The sequence below is a fragment of the Photinus pyralis genome, unplaced genomic scaffold (genome assembly GCF_008802855.1).
Source record: "Photinus pyralis isolate 1611_PpyrPB1 unplaced genomic scaffold, Ppyr1.3 Ppyr1.4_LG1, whole genome shotgun sequence".
NCBI classification, from domain to species: Eukaryota; Metazoa; Arthropoda; class Insecta; order Coleoptera; family Lampyridae; genus Photinus; species Photinus pyralis.
Window position 1 is genome coordinate 30,284,182 of NW_022170249.1, and position 13,927 is coordinate 30,298,108.

General features: G+C 34.2%; 5 protein-coding genes across 7 annotated transcripts in view; 1 reads left to right on the plus strand and 4 right to left on the minus strand.

Annotated features, from left to right (window-relative positions):
- Positions 1 to 504: 504 nt before the first annotated feature.
- LOC116181912 (von Hippel-Lindau tumor suppressor homolog) lies at positions 505 to 2,163 on the minus strand. Its single transcript, XM_031502367.1, has 2 exons — positions 1,994 to 2,163; positions 505 to 1,334 (listed from the first exon to the last, which is right to left on the minus strand). The coding sequence occupies exons 1-2, from the start codon at positions 2,008 to 2,010 to the stop codon at positions 839 to 841; spliced, it is 513 nt and encodes a 170-aa protein (XP_031358227.1). The 5' UTR covers positions 2,011 to 2,163; the 3' UTR covers positions 505 to 838.
- A 2,594-nt stretch (positions 2,164 to 4,757) lies between these two features.
- Positions 4,758 to 7,035, plus strand: LOC116159418 (RNA-binding motif protein, X-linked 2). Its single transcript, XM_031472388.1, has 6 exons — positions 4,758 to 4,887; positions 4,939 to 5,094; positions 5,151 to 5,280; positions 5,333 to 5,617; positions 5,668 to 5,846; positions 6,846 to 7,035. The coding sequence occupies exons 1-6, from the start codon at positions 4,874 to 4,876 to the stop codon at positions 6,871 to 6,873; spliced, it is 792 nt and encodes a 263-aa protein (XP_031328248.1). The 5' UTR covers positions 4,758 to 4,873; the 3' UTR covers positions 6,874 to 7,035.
- Positions 5,834 to 7,792, minus strand: LOC116159417 (mitochondrial tRNA-specific 2-thiouridylase 1). Its single transcript, XM_031472387.1, has 6 exons — positions 7,652 to 7,792; positions 7,427 to 7,592; positions 7,112 to 7,296; positions 6,530 to 6,756; positions 6,310 to 6,477; positions 5,834 to 6,259 (listed from the first exon to the last, which is right to left on the minus strand). The coding sequence occupies exons 1-6, from the start codon at positions 7,731 to 7,733 to the stop codon at positions 5,864 to 5,866; spliced, it is 1,224 nt and encodes a 407-aa protein (XP_031328247.1). The 5' UTR covers positions 7,734 to 7,792; the 3' UTR covers positions 5,834 to 5,863.
- A 752-nt stretch (positions 7,793 to 8,544) lies between these two features.
- On the minus strand, positions 8,545 to 9,498 carry LOC116173575 (U11/U12 small nuclear ribonucleoprotein 35 kDa protein-like). The gene is made up of 2 exons (XM_031491157.1): positions 9,389 to 9,498; positions 8,545 to 9,332 (listed from the first exon to the last, which is right to left on the minus strand). Exons 1-2 carry the CDS (start codon positions 9,398 to 9,400, stop codon positions 8,676 to 8,678), a joined length of 669 nt encoding a protein of 222 aa, XP_031347017.1. The 5' UTR covers positions 9,401 to 9,498; the 3' UTR covers positions 8,545 to 8,675.
- Positions 9,499 to 11,423: 1,925 nt separating this feature from the next.
- Positions 11,424 to 13,927, minus strand: part of LOC116173574 (sodium-dependent neutral amino acid transporter B(0)AT3) — a 46,015-nt gene continuing 43,511 nt past the window's right edge. The window contains exons 10-11 of one of the 3 annotated variants that reach the window (XR_004145955.1): positions 12,632 to 12,870; positions 11,424 to 12,296 (exon numbers count right to left, since the gene is read on the minus strand). Coding sequence is in view for 1 of the 3 variants with exons in the window: in XM_031491124.1 (XP_031346984.1) it covers positions 12,745 to 12,870 (126 nt within the window). In the remaining 2 variants the exon portion in view is untranslated. Of the gene's footprint in view, positions 12,871 to 13,927 lie in introns of all 3 variants that reach the window. The other 2 variants (XM_031491124.1, XM_031491140.1) reach the window with 2 other exon arrangements.

Consider the following 13,927-nt stretch of genomic DNA (forward strand, 5'->3'; position numbering starts at 1 on the left):
TTGCACCATTCACGGTTGAAAATTATATCAACTGGCCGAACGACTCCGCTTCTTTTTGTAAACCATCTACTTATTATTACCTTACTCGTCACGAACTTAAAACGCACCCTGACAATAATTTTGGTGTCACAATTTTCGGTTGTGCGGAACGACGGCGTTCAAAAAAGTATCAAAATGTCGTTCCGCCCTGCAATACACCACTGATCTTAGGAAGAGCCAAAATCAAAATATTTGTTAAAGAAGTGATACTTATTATGCAGGTATTTTCAAAATATAAAAATAAGAGAAGAAAATGGATTAGATACTTTGACTCTGGTGGGGATACTTAGGTACAATGAATGAATAACAGAATAATATCAGTCAATCATGCGAGATGTAAGGATAGAGAAAAAAATAGTAAGCAAATTTACAAATGAAAATTTGTATATCATTAAATGGATCATTTGTCGTGTATTACTTGACACCACTGAACACACAATATAGGAAATAAGAATAATACCTAACTAATAGATGATAAACTTTAATTATAAAAATATAAACACTTTTATATACATATTTGGTATCTAATATTGTATCGTTTTACTAATTACTTGAACACAAGATTGAATCAACAGAGATCATTCCTATGGGTTAATAGAACAGAACAAGAGCATGTTAACAAACAAGCATACCAAGCAATAATGACTTAAACTGTACATTATTTGAAGTTCTCCGATGATTATTTATCAACATTATATGAGCACTTCAATTTCGCTTACAAGTGTATGTTTACGTTTGGTTATTATATGTTATGATCTATGGTGCATCTCATGAATCAAGATACCTATCACAATTTATTTCAAATTCTTTGTAAGAGATTTTGTGTAAGGGAAATCCGATCCAGAATTGTAACTTTTAATGCGTTTCGCAATTCTGCTGGAAGATCTAATGTATCTACATCAGATACAGTTGTTAAATACGATCTTATTTCTAATAACGCTCTGTAACGTAAACTGTACACAGGAAGAGTAATTGACACAGATACCCTAAGGAATTGCAATGGAGCATCTGCTGGCAAATTAGGAACAGGTCTCGAACGAGTTGGCATGTATATGAATTTATTGTTCATAAGCACTTTATCCTTTTTGTCGGAGTGCACTGCAATCCATGGATGAGTTTCGAAAGTATTCACATCAACGAAAGCCCTGTTTGATAATTTGGTGTACTTGACATGACGTCCTTGATAATCTATCCATATTAGATCCACAGCTTCAGGACACAAATTGGTCACACGAATGTAGGATGGATGGTGTGAATCAACAGATCGTACAAGGTTTCCCTGATCATCTGCCGACCTTAAATAAATTTCATCATTAGCATTTTTTTTATTTTAGATGGATTTGTAATGCACAGTTTTATTTTATTTTGCCTTTATTTTTGAGTGGGCGGGGTTTCAGCCCAAGCTGATCTACCAACCCAACCCACTATACATTTTCAAATATCCATGCCCGAATCCAGATTCGAACCAGGAACAGTACAGCTTTAAATTAACTTTGCCACACATTTCAACGGATACAGATTCTGTTTTTAGGTTTACTAATGATAATCAGTGGTGTTCCCATAGGATCTACTCCATATATGCCATATACTCTCACTCATTCTTCAGCCATATTCAATCAAGACGCCACTGAACATGACAATTATAAATACATCAAGCGAAACTAAAATCGTATTTTATCCACACACGTTTTTTAGCAATTTGGAGTGCTGAAACTGCGTTTTCAGAACCAAAGGATTGAAAATTTGTCAGGGGATGACTCGTGGACCCCATCCCCTCGCCGTTTTACTGTAAACATGCCAAACACCTGCGCAACTGAGTACACTCAAAGAAATCGATGGGAACATCGCTGATTATAATCATTCACTCACATTCTCATTAGAACTTTAGAAGGAAAATGGTTTTGAAAACTGAACTTTTCTCATGCCTGTACTACATCTAAAAATGTGTAAATACCTTTCTCCGTCGTCCATGTTGGACAATAATACGATAAATCTTTCTCTAAGGATAGGTTCTTAGACTATTTCTCTAAGAATAGATTAAATTAGAACGGTTTTTAATTAAAATTATCAACACAAATACATAACCTAGCCTCCAACACAACAGCTTGAAGTTAGCTAAAAATTATTACCAAACATTGTTCCAGTGGCGGAGTAACAGATAAGAAAGCGTATAAACTGAACAATAAATTATTATGCCAATGGGAATTCAAAATTAAGCCCGAAACTTAAGATAAGGAATTTTATAGCTTGTTTTACGCAAAAAATTTACAACTAGGTAAATTAAAATGCAAAAAGTCCAATTCATAGCATTCAAACATACAGTGTGTCCCACGACCAATGCCGGTTATCAATTTCTTGAAAATGAGACCTTGTATGAAAGTGACAGTATTCTAATGTCGTTAAGAGTAATTTATATTTTCAAGTTTGTGGCACTTTATACAGCAGATCGATGCCAGGTGGTTGATTTTAAGTAGAACACCCTTGTTTCAGTTTTAGATTCTACTTAAAAGTTTATATACAGTTTATGTATATATGTATAATGCCCTATATCTAAATTAAGGCGTTTTTGACATTATTTTATTTGTCAAAAATGACGTTTGCAGCATATATATAAGAGAAGTATATGGATAACCGCCTATGATTGCAATGTGCAAATTGTTCGCCATAAAAGAGAGCTGCCCTATTCCTTAGTCCTGAACTCTGTATTTATGCGCAAACTCCCCAAGTAAATATTTACTTCTCTCCGCCTACTTTTAAGTAGCGCCAATTTCAAATTTCATAACCTATAACTCGAAAATAGGGTTAAAATTTTATTAAACCATTATTGTGTGCAATTACCATATGTAAACACAACCACGCACCATTCGGAAACTTCACCCAGACTTCTATTCGCTTCATGCAGGTTCATATTCACCACATTGGCCCCATTCCACCTGCCGACTCCTATCACTATTGTCTGATCCTGTGATGTCTTTAGATAAGTATACTAGCTGGCCGAGGCCCACCCTCCCAAGACCAATCGCCGCCGAAGCGTTTCTTACCTGTTGACTATATCGCTTCGATTCCCCTACTAGCATCTTCACCGATCAGCGACGACAATTTGAATCTTCCCTTTTTTGTGCCCTCAACATTGTTTTCGGCACACAAGGATTCGGGACCTGCAGTCAATGCCCTACTTGAATGATTTCACTGCCAACTCAAATCAGCGCTCACGTGCCACCCAGTGCGTTCTGGTTCAAGGTACTCCGTATCGTTCTGCTTGGAAACTGTAGCATTTTCACGGAGAACTTTCGAGCTTCCTCAGCGGAGTTTGTTTACGGTTACACCCTTCAACTTCGAAGGCAAACTTTGTAACGATTTAGAAACTTAAATTGCAATTGAAATAATATACCTATAGGGATTATATCTTGAATATAACATGAAATTGGATAAGTTTGCATCAGCTATAATATAAAGTGATACATTACCAATGTTCAAAGAAACACAATTAAATTAAAGACATTTACTGATTTTAAAATAAAATTAACATTGTCGAGTTGGAAATCTTTTAGGTGTTAAGTGACCCCCATATAACTTCGTGCCCCCATCATGCTTGCGTGCATCCAAATCAATGCAGTCATAGCGGTTAAAATGACGAGAACACAACCTTGTTTTTACATCATCGAATTCCGATAGTTCACATGCTTGCAGTCACCGATTCTTGTTGCTTTTTTCACTTGGGAATCTAATAACAAGTATGGCATAAATGAATTGATTGCTCTCTTATATATATGGTTTGCAGCCCAAATCATAATAAAATTCAATTTTTTTTGCATGAGAGCTGTTATTACTTCATTGGGGCTATTTTTTAGAAGAGATTCCTCTTTAGTGGACTTTGTTGAGATTTTAATTATGAATAAATACAGGAGTTCAAACGCTAACATTAAGGAATTGGTAAAACTAAGTTTTTTTTTGTGGGAACCGCCAATTTTTATAACTGTGGCGTAAGCATGAAATAATAATAATAAGGGTAATAACTTTGTACAATGTGGTCTATTTCAAAAATTGTTGGTTATAAATAATATGCTGTTTTTTTCAAATTATTCCGATTTCGCAGATTTATCAAAAAATCTAATTCATAGTTTTTCAAAATCTCGGGGTTCATTGGATTCTTTCGTTTTTTTAATTCTTTCAATTCTTAGTAATAATAATAATATTACCTTTATTGAAGAGAAAAGAGTAGAAAAAAATAAACAAAGGACTTCCCGGCAAGGGAGAAGTTCAGTGCAGCAGAAACACTTGATGTGAAATGATTCCGATAGTATAGACATATACTATTTGGTAGGAATACAAATACTAAATACTTGTGCATTAAAATAAAAAAAGTATGAATGTGAACTAGATCAAAATAATGTAACAAAAAAACATTGGAGTTTAGGCACGTTTAGACCTCTCATCATCAATTAGTGTAAACGGATATATTCGCTTTCCTTAATCTAAGATTGAAACAAGTACATAAAACCTACCAAATAACATAATAATGTGTCTAAAGCCCGTTTGTAACGATCCCTTATCGTGATCGTTACAAACGGGCTTTAAACTGAATTTCAGTCCCCATTTGGTCAAGACAGTGTAACGTTTAGGGATTAAATCTTGTCAGTTGTGTAATAACTTTAGGCACACCCTGTCTATGAAAACTTTTAGGCAATTTCGGTTGGCACTGCTGTTCATTGCGTCATAACTGACATTAAGCATATATATATATATATGACATTAAGCGAAAGAGAAACCTAACCAAACTTTTGTTGATGTTGTGACATTTATTTGGAGACGTTCACAATTTTATGAATTACAAATGAATCCTTTAACGTAATACTTCCTTGCTACCTTTAGGCTAATCATAATTAAATCTATTTTTAGGAATACAAAAAACATTACAAAATTAAGTGAGCAAGAATTAAAAAACATAAATTTTAAATCTTCATGGCATGACCAGTACCGTGACAGTGCTTGGGTGTTTATAGGAGGACTGCCCTACGATCTATCAGAAGGGGACATTGTTGCCGTTTTCTCACAGTGAGGATTTCTATTTACTTCCCTATAGACATTGTAATATGTTTATTTCGTTACAGATATGGCGAAATTGTAAACATTAATTTGGTACGTGATAAGGACACTGGTAAATCAAAAGGGTTCTGCTTTTTATGTTACGAAGACCAAAGATCGACAATTTTAGCTGTGGATAACTTCAATGGCATAAAAGTAAGTACCTAGTCTAAATCTTCGGGTTGTTAGCTTACACTTTGAAGTTTAGATTATCGGTCGTACTATCCGAGTAGACCATGTAAGCAACTACAAGGTCCCCAAGGATGGCAAGAAGACAGATCCAGAAACAAAACGTTTACATGAAGAAGGTTGTGCCCCAAAACCCCAACCCATACCACGTCCAGAAGTCAGGGTACCCAAAGAGCCACCACCTCAAGATTTGCGTGAGACTTTAGTCGATCAAATAGCAAGTGACATTAAGCTACCGATGAGATTACCGATTTATACTGTTAAGGACGAAGCTTGTAGCACTATAGGAGAGACACCAGTTGTGGTATGCGAATGTTAATTAAATTATTAAAACTAAGGCCCATATTTGTTTAGGAGGAAGTAGAAGTTGACGTGAAGAAAGAAATAAAAGGAAAGGAGAAAAAAGAAACAAACGAAAAAGAAAAAAAGGATAAGAAAGACAAGAAAAAGAAAAAGCATAAACGTAAAAAGAGCATGTCACCTGAACCAGAAGAACAAAGTGAGAAAAAGAAATTCGAAGACAGATATAAAAGGTATATTTTTTTAATCCTTACATAGTACAAATTCTTCTTTCATTATTATTTATAAAGTTGTTAAATAACTTTTCTTTATATCTCCAAGCATTGCTTACATTTCTACCACAATTTAAAGTGAATAATGAAGGGCCGCCCTGTATTATCTTAGCACTGCCTAAACATTCTTCCCCTTTATAAAATACAGCAAACTGTCCAGGTGTTATGGCTCTTCTAGTCTTTTCTAATAATACAATTAGGCCTTTGTTCGACTCGTATACTTGGCAACCAATAAATTCTTCAACATGCTGAAATTTAAAGTCACACTCCAATAAGTCTCCATTTTCCAATTCAGGAGGACGAGAGTGTATCCAATGGGGATGCGCGGTATACAGTAGATCTGTAAATAAGGAGGGATGATGTGTTCCCCGTGCCTGAAATAAGAGTATTACGGGGATGTGTTACGTAAAGGTAATAAGTATACCACATAGATATTATTGGTTTTCACATCTTTTTGCACGGTAAAGTAGGCAATTGGTTGTCCTTCTATGTTACTTCTCTGCCCCAATGTCCACTGATGTATGCCTTTGTGAGTACCAACAGTAACTCCACTTTCAATATCGATAAAGTTTCCCGGTTTGTTATTGACATACTAAATGTAATACAAAGTGAGTTTTACGTTTGTTGTAATTGCCTACTGTAACCTCTGATATAAAGTTAGGGAAGTCTCTAGTGCCAATGAAGCATATTCCCATACTTTCCTTCTTTTTGGCAATTTCTTCCAGTCCATTGTCCATGGCGATTTTCTTCACTTCGGTTTTCATGTAATTTCCTAATGGGAACATGGTTTTTCGTAACGCCTTTTGCTTTACCTGGCACAGAAATAAGGTCTGATCCTTTCTTTCATCCATGGCTTTTAATAGGTGAACATCTAAAAGCATAATGCATCTTTTTTACCAAAGTTATAAACTTAAAAATGTTTTTAAAAATAACCATTTGAGATATTTTTATTATTTTCAGTTATGTACCGGAACGATGGAACAGATAAGTGGATCGTCAACAGTTCAAGATGCCACATCATCTACTATGTGTAATTTAACATTTAATCACAACACTTTAAAAGACCATATAAAGTGATTGCAATGAGTTCTTATAGCTGTATCTGTAGCTGTATCATTATACGAAAATTAAATCACAATATTTTATTTCATTTAATGTTAAAGTATTAAATTTTTTAGACTTCTTACTCTTTTTAGCTTATAGAACGTAGCTTATATTACTTTTACCTTCATTAGGTTTGTAGTATTCCAGGTATGGACCAAAGTTGGTCCTTGCATAATGACCAGTAGCAATAGCATCAGCATTGAGATCCTCTCGAGCATAGTGATAGAAGGCATCAAACTTCACATAACGATTACACAATACATCAGGATTTGGTGTGTGTCCTGTTTCATATTCCTTTAATAAATCACTGAAATTACAAAATGTTTTGAAATCGTTACAATTTCACTTAGTGCAAAGAATATACAACAAGAATCTTTACTTTAGAGACCTAGGATTTATTTCTTTGTTATACACTCTTGGCCTACTAGTTAACATACCAAAAAACCTCATTCCAATATTGCTTTACAAAATTGACTCGCAATAGAGGAATACCTAACTTTTCACATATAACACTCGCATCCTTATAATCCTCATCTGATTTGCAAACGCCAGTTTCATCTCTGATGTCCCAGTTTTGCATAAACACCCCTTCTACATTATAACCTAAATAAAGGGATTCTTTCAACTACAAAGATAGACCGCGAGCTATGTAATGGTTTTACCTTTATTTTTTAAAAATAAAGAAGTTACAGCACTGTCAACTCCACCCGATATTCCTATAACAAGTTTTCTTATTTTTAGCATTTAAATTTAAAATTCAAAATTTTCAAAACAAATGAGTGGTTGTGGGCTGTGGCGCTGTATACGTAAAAAAATGGTTTTCTGGATGTGTCTAGATTACCTTCATTACATCGGTATAATATTATACAACAGTAATTCCACTTTCTAGAGGGCTTTCTTTCGGCTACTTCGCGATCATGATTTCGAGATCGTGATTCGTAGAATCACGTTTTACGAAAGAACGCGCGAATTCAAATCAAAGTATGGTTAAGTTTACGTAGTACACATTTGCATTCGAATTACGGTTTTTTTGTTTGAATTATGAAAATAATTTAAATAGAAGTAGAAGTACTTGCACCATTTAGCTCCTCTTCAGTTACAAATATTGGACTAACCCAACATTTGAGTACACATATCCTTGCATTGCATTTATAGATTAGGAATTCGGGATCATAAAAGTTTTATGTTCAGTTTGTTCACGATTTTAGCAATCATGATTATAAGATCACACTTCAAAAGAACGTCATTTGACAATCCAAACGCGTTTGGATCACCGAAATTGCAAATAATTCGTTCATTGAAGACAATTCATTCGAATGAATTACTTGTCCACTATCGACGAATGGTTTGCGGATATTTACATTTTTCAACGTAACATAAGGTATTTAGAATGCGCGATGTCAACACTCTAGATGAGCAGAGCTGGGTAAAATTAATAATAATATTTATTGGTGGTGTTTATACAGTATTTCCACACGTATTACCTTTTAAAGGTTCAGAAATGTTTCAAATATAAAATACTTTAAGAAATCTATTTCAAATACAAAATATAAAATGGTTTTTATAAGTTTATTTAAAATACTATAGGTAATCTATTTATTACCTATTTAAAATAGATGTTACAGAAACGTTACATCCTCACTACTTTTAAATTGTTTATTACCAAATTAATAAATACGATTACAGTTAATCTGTCCTATCAGACGAATATCTTCTACGCTCAGGACTACGCCTTCTACTGCTTTTGTGCCGCCTGTCGGAATCCTTACGATCTAGTTTCTCTCGTCTGTACTTGTCAAGGTGTTCTTTAGAACTTAGCTCTAAATCAATAGGTTTTCGAAACGGTCTATTCCTACCTCCAAACCTCAACTGACCAGACTCTTTCCGTCCGCCAAATCCGCCACCTAATCTCCTCGGTTTCCATCCTTTCAGTAACCTTTCACATTCAAAGTCTACAAATAGCATTTGCCCGTCGACTACCAACTTATTTGCTTTTCTGTATGCTTCTTCGGCCGACTGCTCGGATTCATACTCTACGAAGGCGTAGCCTTTGGGCATACCAGTAACAATATCCCTAACTACGCGAAACCTTCGTATACGCCCATATCTGGAGAACACCTCCTTAATAGTGTCCTTAGTAGTCTTCGGACTTAAACGGGAAACAAAAATTGTACATTCTGGAAGGCCTTTCACATGCCTATTCGGAGCATAATCGGAATTAATAGCTCTAATCACACCCTTGTCATGTGGTTCTGTATCAGTACCATCGATAGAGCCGATTTTAATAGGATCGTAGTATTTTGCATATTTACTCCATTGTTCAGCCGTTTTACTTGACGAGCTCTAAAAAAGGAATAAAATTATTCATTTACGAAAAGGCATTCAAAAAATGTTATTACAATATCACTCATTCTGCTTTTTTTTGAAAATATAAAAACCAACCTATCCTAACAAAACAAACAATAAAGTTGTGTGTCTGATAACACGTTTATGCAGGCAGTGCCTCACGTACCTACTATTGAATATTGATCGTCACACATGCACAGGATAACATTAGGGCATTCAAGAGTTTGCATAGAGCACCCCGGATTTAGGGTACGTGCGACTCTAGGCCAAATCAATCCGAGCGGCCCTCGCCCCCTAGGTGGAACTTCCTAGAAGCATATGGATGTGATTACGCATTCGATGGAAAATGACCGTTGTCCACCTACTTGAGGCAGTTTGAGGCCGCCGCAGATACAAATAAGTGGACAGTGGAAGAGAAGGCAACTTTCCTGATAGTGTACATTCAGCAATAAAGTATACATTTGATGCGGTTGGTTTGTTCACTAAAAATGAATGAAAGCAGTGAGCAATCGATCACAACAATCGACTGCTGGAGTTATTCGTGCGTGGAGCTTATACATTATGGTGAATCGTCATTGTCAGACAATTGGAGCGTTGCAATGTTTACCTCGTAGCTGTAATATACATTGATTACGGCTTTGGAAACGCGTCTAGAGAATGATTGACATTTTCGTTGGTACAATAAAAAGTAATTTCAATCGAATCACTATTAATCTTCTTTCGTAACTTTTCTTCTATCAAAGCAAATAATGTCAGTTTACTTTTCACCTTTAACACTGTTAATATGATTAATCGAATGACGAAACTAATTTCCTGTTATTGGTGATGTGTCTGGTCACACCTGAATCAAGAATGCAGTCACTGTGGTGCATAGGTACTGTTTTTAGTAATGAACATAACTTCGGGATCTTCTGCAATATATTACCTTTAAGCCCGTTTGTAACGATCCCTTATTTAGTCAATTTTTAAATAATTTTTTTAGGAACAAAAAAATTGAACATTTCATACATCAACTTTGATCAATTTTTTGGTAGTTATTTTAGGAACTGAAAGTTGTCCTATTTTTGTAATGTTTAGAACCTGTCCTATTCTTCCCTCAATTTTTTAGTAACTTTTGACAGATTATAGGGAATTTGTAAAATTAAAATTAAATTTATATTCATTTTTAAAGCTCACTAATACGTTGACAGTAGATAGAGACCTTAGTTTACCGAAGATAAATATTTACTCTCCAGATTTAATATAACATAGGTTATATACAAATGTTTACATTTTACCGGTACTAAAAAATTGACAATATTATGGAATGTTACATACAGTTTCATCATTTATGACATTTTTAGGATAACATTATTGAAGAAAAAAAGGACTAAAAATTTGACTAAATACCTAAGTGATCGTTACAAACGGGCTTTAGTCGTATTTTTGATACTTTTCACATCAGTGACCCGATTTTTTGAAGAAGAAACACGCCGTTTCTTTGGAAACAGATTGATGTTTGTGAGATATTTTAAACAAAGCATATGTTAGTGCTTGTTTACAATGAACGTATACGTAAGAAATACATAAATCGTAAAAATTTCGCAAAGTTTAACTGTAGGTATATAAACATACGATGGTGTTTACAATGAACGTAATTTTTACGTACTTAGGTATACGTAAGCGATATGTAAGTCTTGCGCATAGTCGCATAGGTTGAAAAGGTTTCAAAGTTACGTACCGACAAAGATCATACTATTATGATCTTTGGTTTATTGTAAACTAAGTAAACAGCGAAGTAAATTTACGGAAACGATACGGATATGTACGAGTTAACCATAATATTTACGTATACGTTCACTGTAAACAAACACTTACCCTTTTATCGTATCTCCTCGTGATTCGAGTCGCCGCCTCCCTAATCGTGGCGTTTATCGTACTCATACGTACCATTTCGAAGTCATGGGAATCTTTCATCGAAAACTGCGTAATGGAAGTCCGCTGCGAGTCAAATCCGTCGTCTCATCTTATCGCCGTTGAGTGCCTAGGCTCGGTTCGAATTAAATTTAGGTATGGATTTATTGGACTTGTCGATATTAAAAATTCAAGTGGGCTGCTTCAAATTTTATTGAAAAATAAAATGCTAAAAAATCTATTACAGAAACCGCTATAACACATCTAGATAAGACCATTAATTGAGTTATTTTGCCATTTGTAATACTTATTTTCATATTGATGCCTTTAAAAGGCGAAAAGGTAACTTATTACCACATTTTAGTTTTACTAAATCGTAAATTGTAACTAAAGAGTCTAAATTTTCGATCTACACATAGGAAACGAGTAGCAAAAACTAATTGTTGCTGTTTGACATATACTTATCTAAATATAATAAATAACGCTTTCGATTTGTCTCTATCAAAACTTCAAAAACCTAGTTACAATAGCTATAATTTCCAACAGCCGTATTCTAAATCGTGACAATTACCCTTAAATGATCATCCTCTACGAACATAAGAGAGATCGCTGTATTGAATTTAAAACAATGAGTTTCTAATGAAATTATGGTTTACGGATTAAAAAATATCTACTGTTCCAATTTATCAGGTAAAAACTAACCGTACGTAATAATTTAAGGGTTTGTAACACATCCTCTCAAACGATGTATCAATACACAGCTGAAAGTATTGTCATTTTATGTTCCACACTATTTTGTTGTTATCACCCTGCATGCTTGATTTGATTTACTATTATTAAAGGGGTTTGAAGTATTTTTTGTAAGGTAGCTAGTTTTACAGGAAGATATATATACTGAGTTTAAGCCGAGATAAATCTCTTTATGTTCCTAAATGACGCGCACTAGGCTTTGGCCTAAAACTCCAAGGCAAATACCTAATCTAACTAAAATACTAATTTACTAAAATTACTATAAATTAAGTACTTATAGATATGTACACTATTTACAAATGAAATAAGTCAACTGTTTACATCAACAAATGCTAAATAGCTATGTTAACGATAATGCATCGACGTTAAAAAGATGCTCTTAGAAACTAGCATGGTTTTTACCATTGAGAAATTAGAAAGTGGATGGGCAATTTAAAGTGCACAATGACAATACACAACCATTAAAAAATTGGTAACGTAATATGCATTACTATGACACTAACAATAATATTTGCATGTCTATCACATATTACTAATTTACATTAAAATCACTATAAACATTATTACAGCACATGAAATAGAAAAATATGGTTTTAAAAACTTTAACTTTATGAAAACATTGATTATAAAACTATTCAACATTTATTTAAGTTGACAGTATAATTATTATAATATCGATTTGTTCAATAATTATAACTCCTCTATACATTAAATAAAGCGGACGTTAATTGAAAAATAAATTACAATAAACAAATTGAGCATCTCTTTAATAATCATCCATCACTTCCATACGGAAAACTTTCCCATTATTACTTTTATTGACTGGTGGATCGTCGTCGCTATCAGAATTGTCGCGATATTCTGGTAGGCGATCGGCGTCGTACTCGTCCATCTACAAAGAAAGAAAAATACGGGCGTTACTATAGATCGTCTCACGTAAAAAAGGAATCGGGAGAAAGTAGTGTAACCTCCCACTAAGTTTATTGTTCATCTCAATGTCGCTGTGCTTTGAATAAAGATAGGTATAAAACTGGTAATTATTCGGGCCGTTGGAACCACCCTCTAGACTCCCAATGAATGAGCGAAGTGTTTATAACCGCATAGATGTTTATAATTTGAATGCTTATACAGTTGACCATTCAAATTATAAACATCTATGCGGTTATAAACACTTCGCTCATTCATTGGGAGTCTAGAGGGTGGTTCCAACGGCCCGAATAATTACCAGTTTTATACCTATCTTTATTCAAAGCACAGCGACATTGAGATGAACAATAAACTTAGTGGGAGGTTACACTACTTTCTCCCGATTCCTTTTTTACGTGAGACGATCTTATAGTAGCTTGCATATATCAACAAATGTGCATTATTGAGAAGGTAATATAATAAATGAATTATGAGAAGGGTCGAAAAGGGCATGTGTTTTTGTCTTGAAATCAAACTTTTAGTGATGCTGAGAAATGTATGGGCGAATAGTTTTATTAAATTATGCGTATAAAAGAATCCATGCAAGTGTTAAAGCTCAAGCATTATGCAACCCTATGTGACAAACTGGGAGTAGCAGAGTTGAATGAACTTCCATTATAATAAACTAGTTTTGTTCTTCGGAAGTAAAAGTTTTGGAAACGAATTCGCAAGGTCAAGGTCGCGTATTCTTGATATATTTTAGTAAGTATGAAAATTATATGGTGATTGGAAATTACTTTCGGAAAAATATTCAGAAAAATGAGTTTTGGGTTTGAGCAGAATATTTGTTATGATAAAATTCATGCATTAATTCTGTCTGCTCTAATCTAACAATTAACTACACACCCACCTAAAATTTGATATGGCATGACACATTGTTTTTATGTATTTACCCTATTATACCAAATTGCGAAAATTCCGCAACCTTCCCCTTAATAGGGTATAGGCGACGAACGTAAAAGAAGCAATTAAATTGAAATTTA

Bases quoted from the DNA above. Each gene is read 5' to 3' on its own strand.
- LOC116159418 (XM_031472388.1), top strand. The intron at 5,095-5,150 runs GTGAGGATTTCT...ATTTCGTTACAG, and splicing joins ATTGTTGCCGTTTTCTCACA to ATATGGCGAAATTGTAAACA. The intron at 5,281-5,332 runs GTAAGTACCTAG...TTTGAAGTTTAG, and splicing joins ATAACTTCAATGGCATAAAA to ATTATCGGTCGTACTATCCG.
- LOC116159417 (XM_031472387.1), bottom strand. From the start codon at position 7,733: ATGCTAAAAATAAGAAAACTTGTTATAGGAATATCGGGTGGAGTTGAC. The intron at 7,297-7,426 runs GTATGTTAACTA...TTGTAATTTCAG, and splicing joins TATTGGAATGAGGTTTTTTG to TGATTTATTAAAGGAATATG. The intron at 6,260-6,309 runs GTATACTTATTA...CTCTTATTTCAG, and splicing joins AAACCAATAATATCTATGTG to GCACGGGGAACACATCATCC.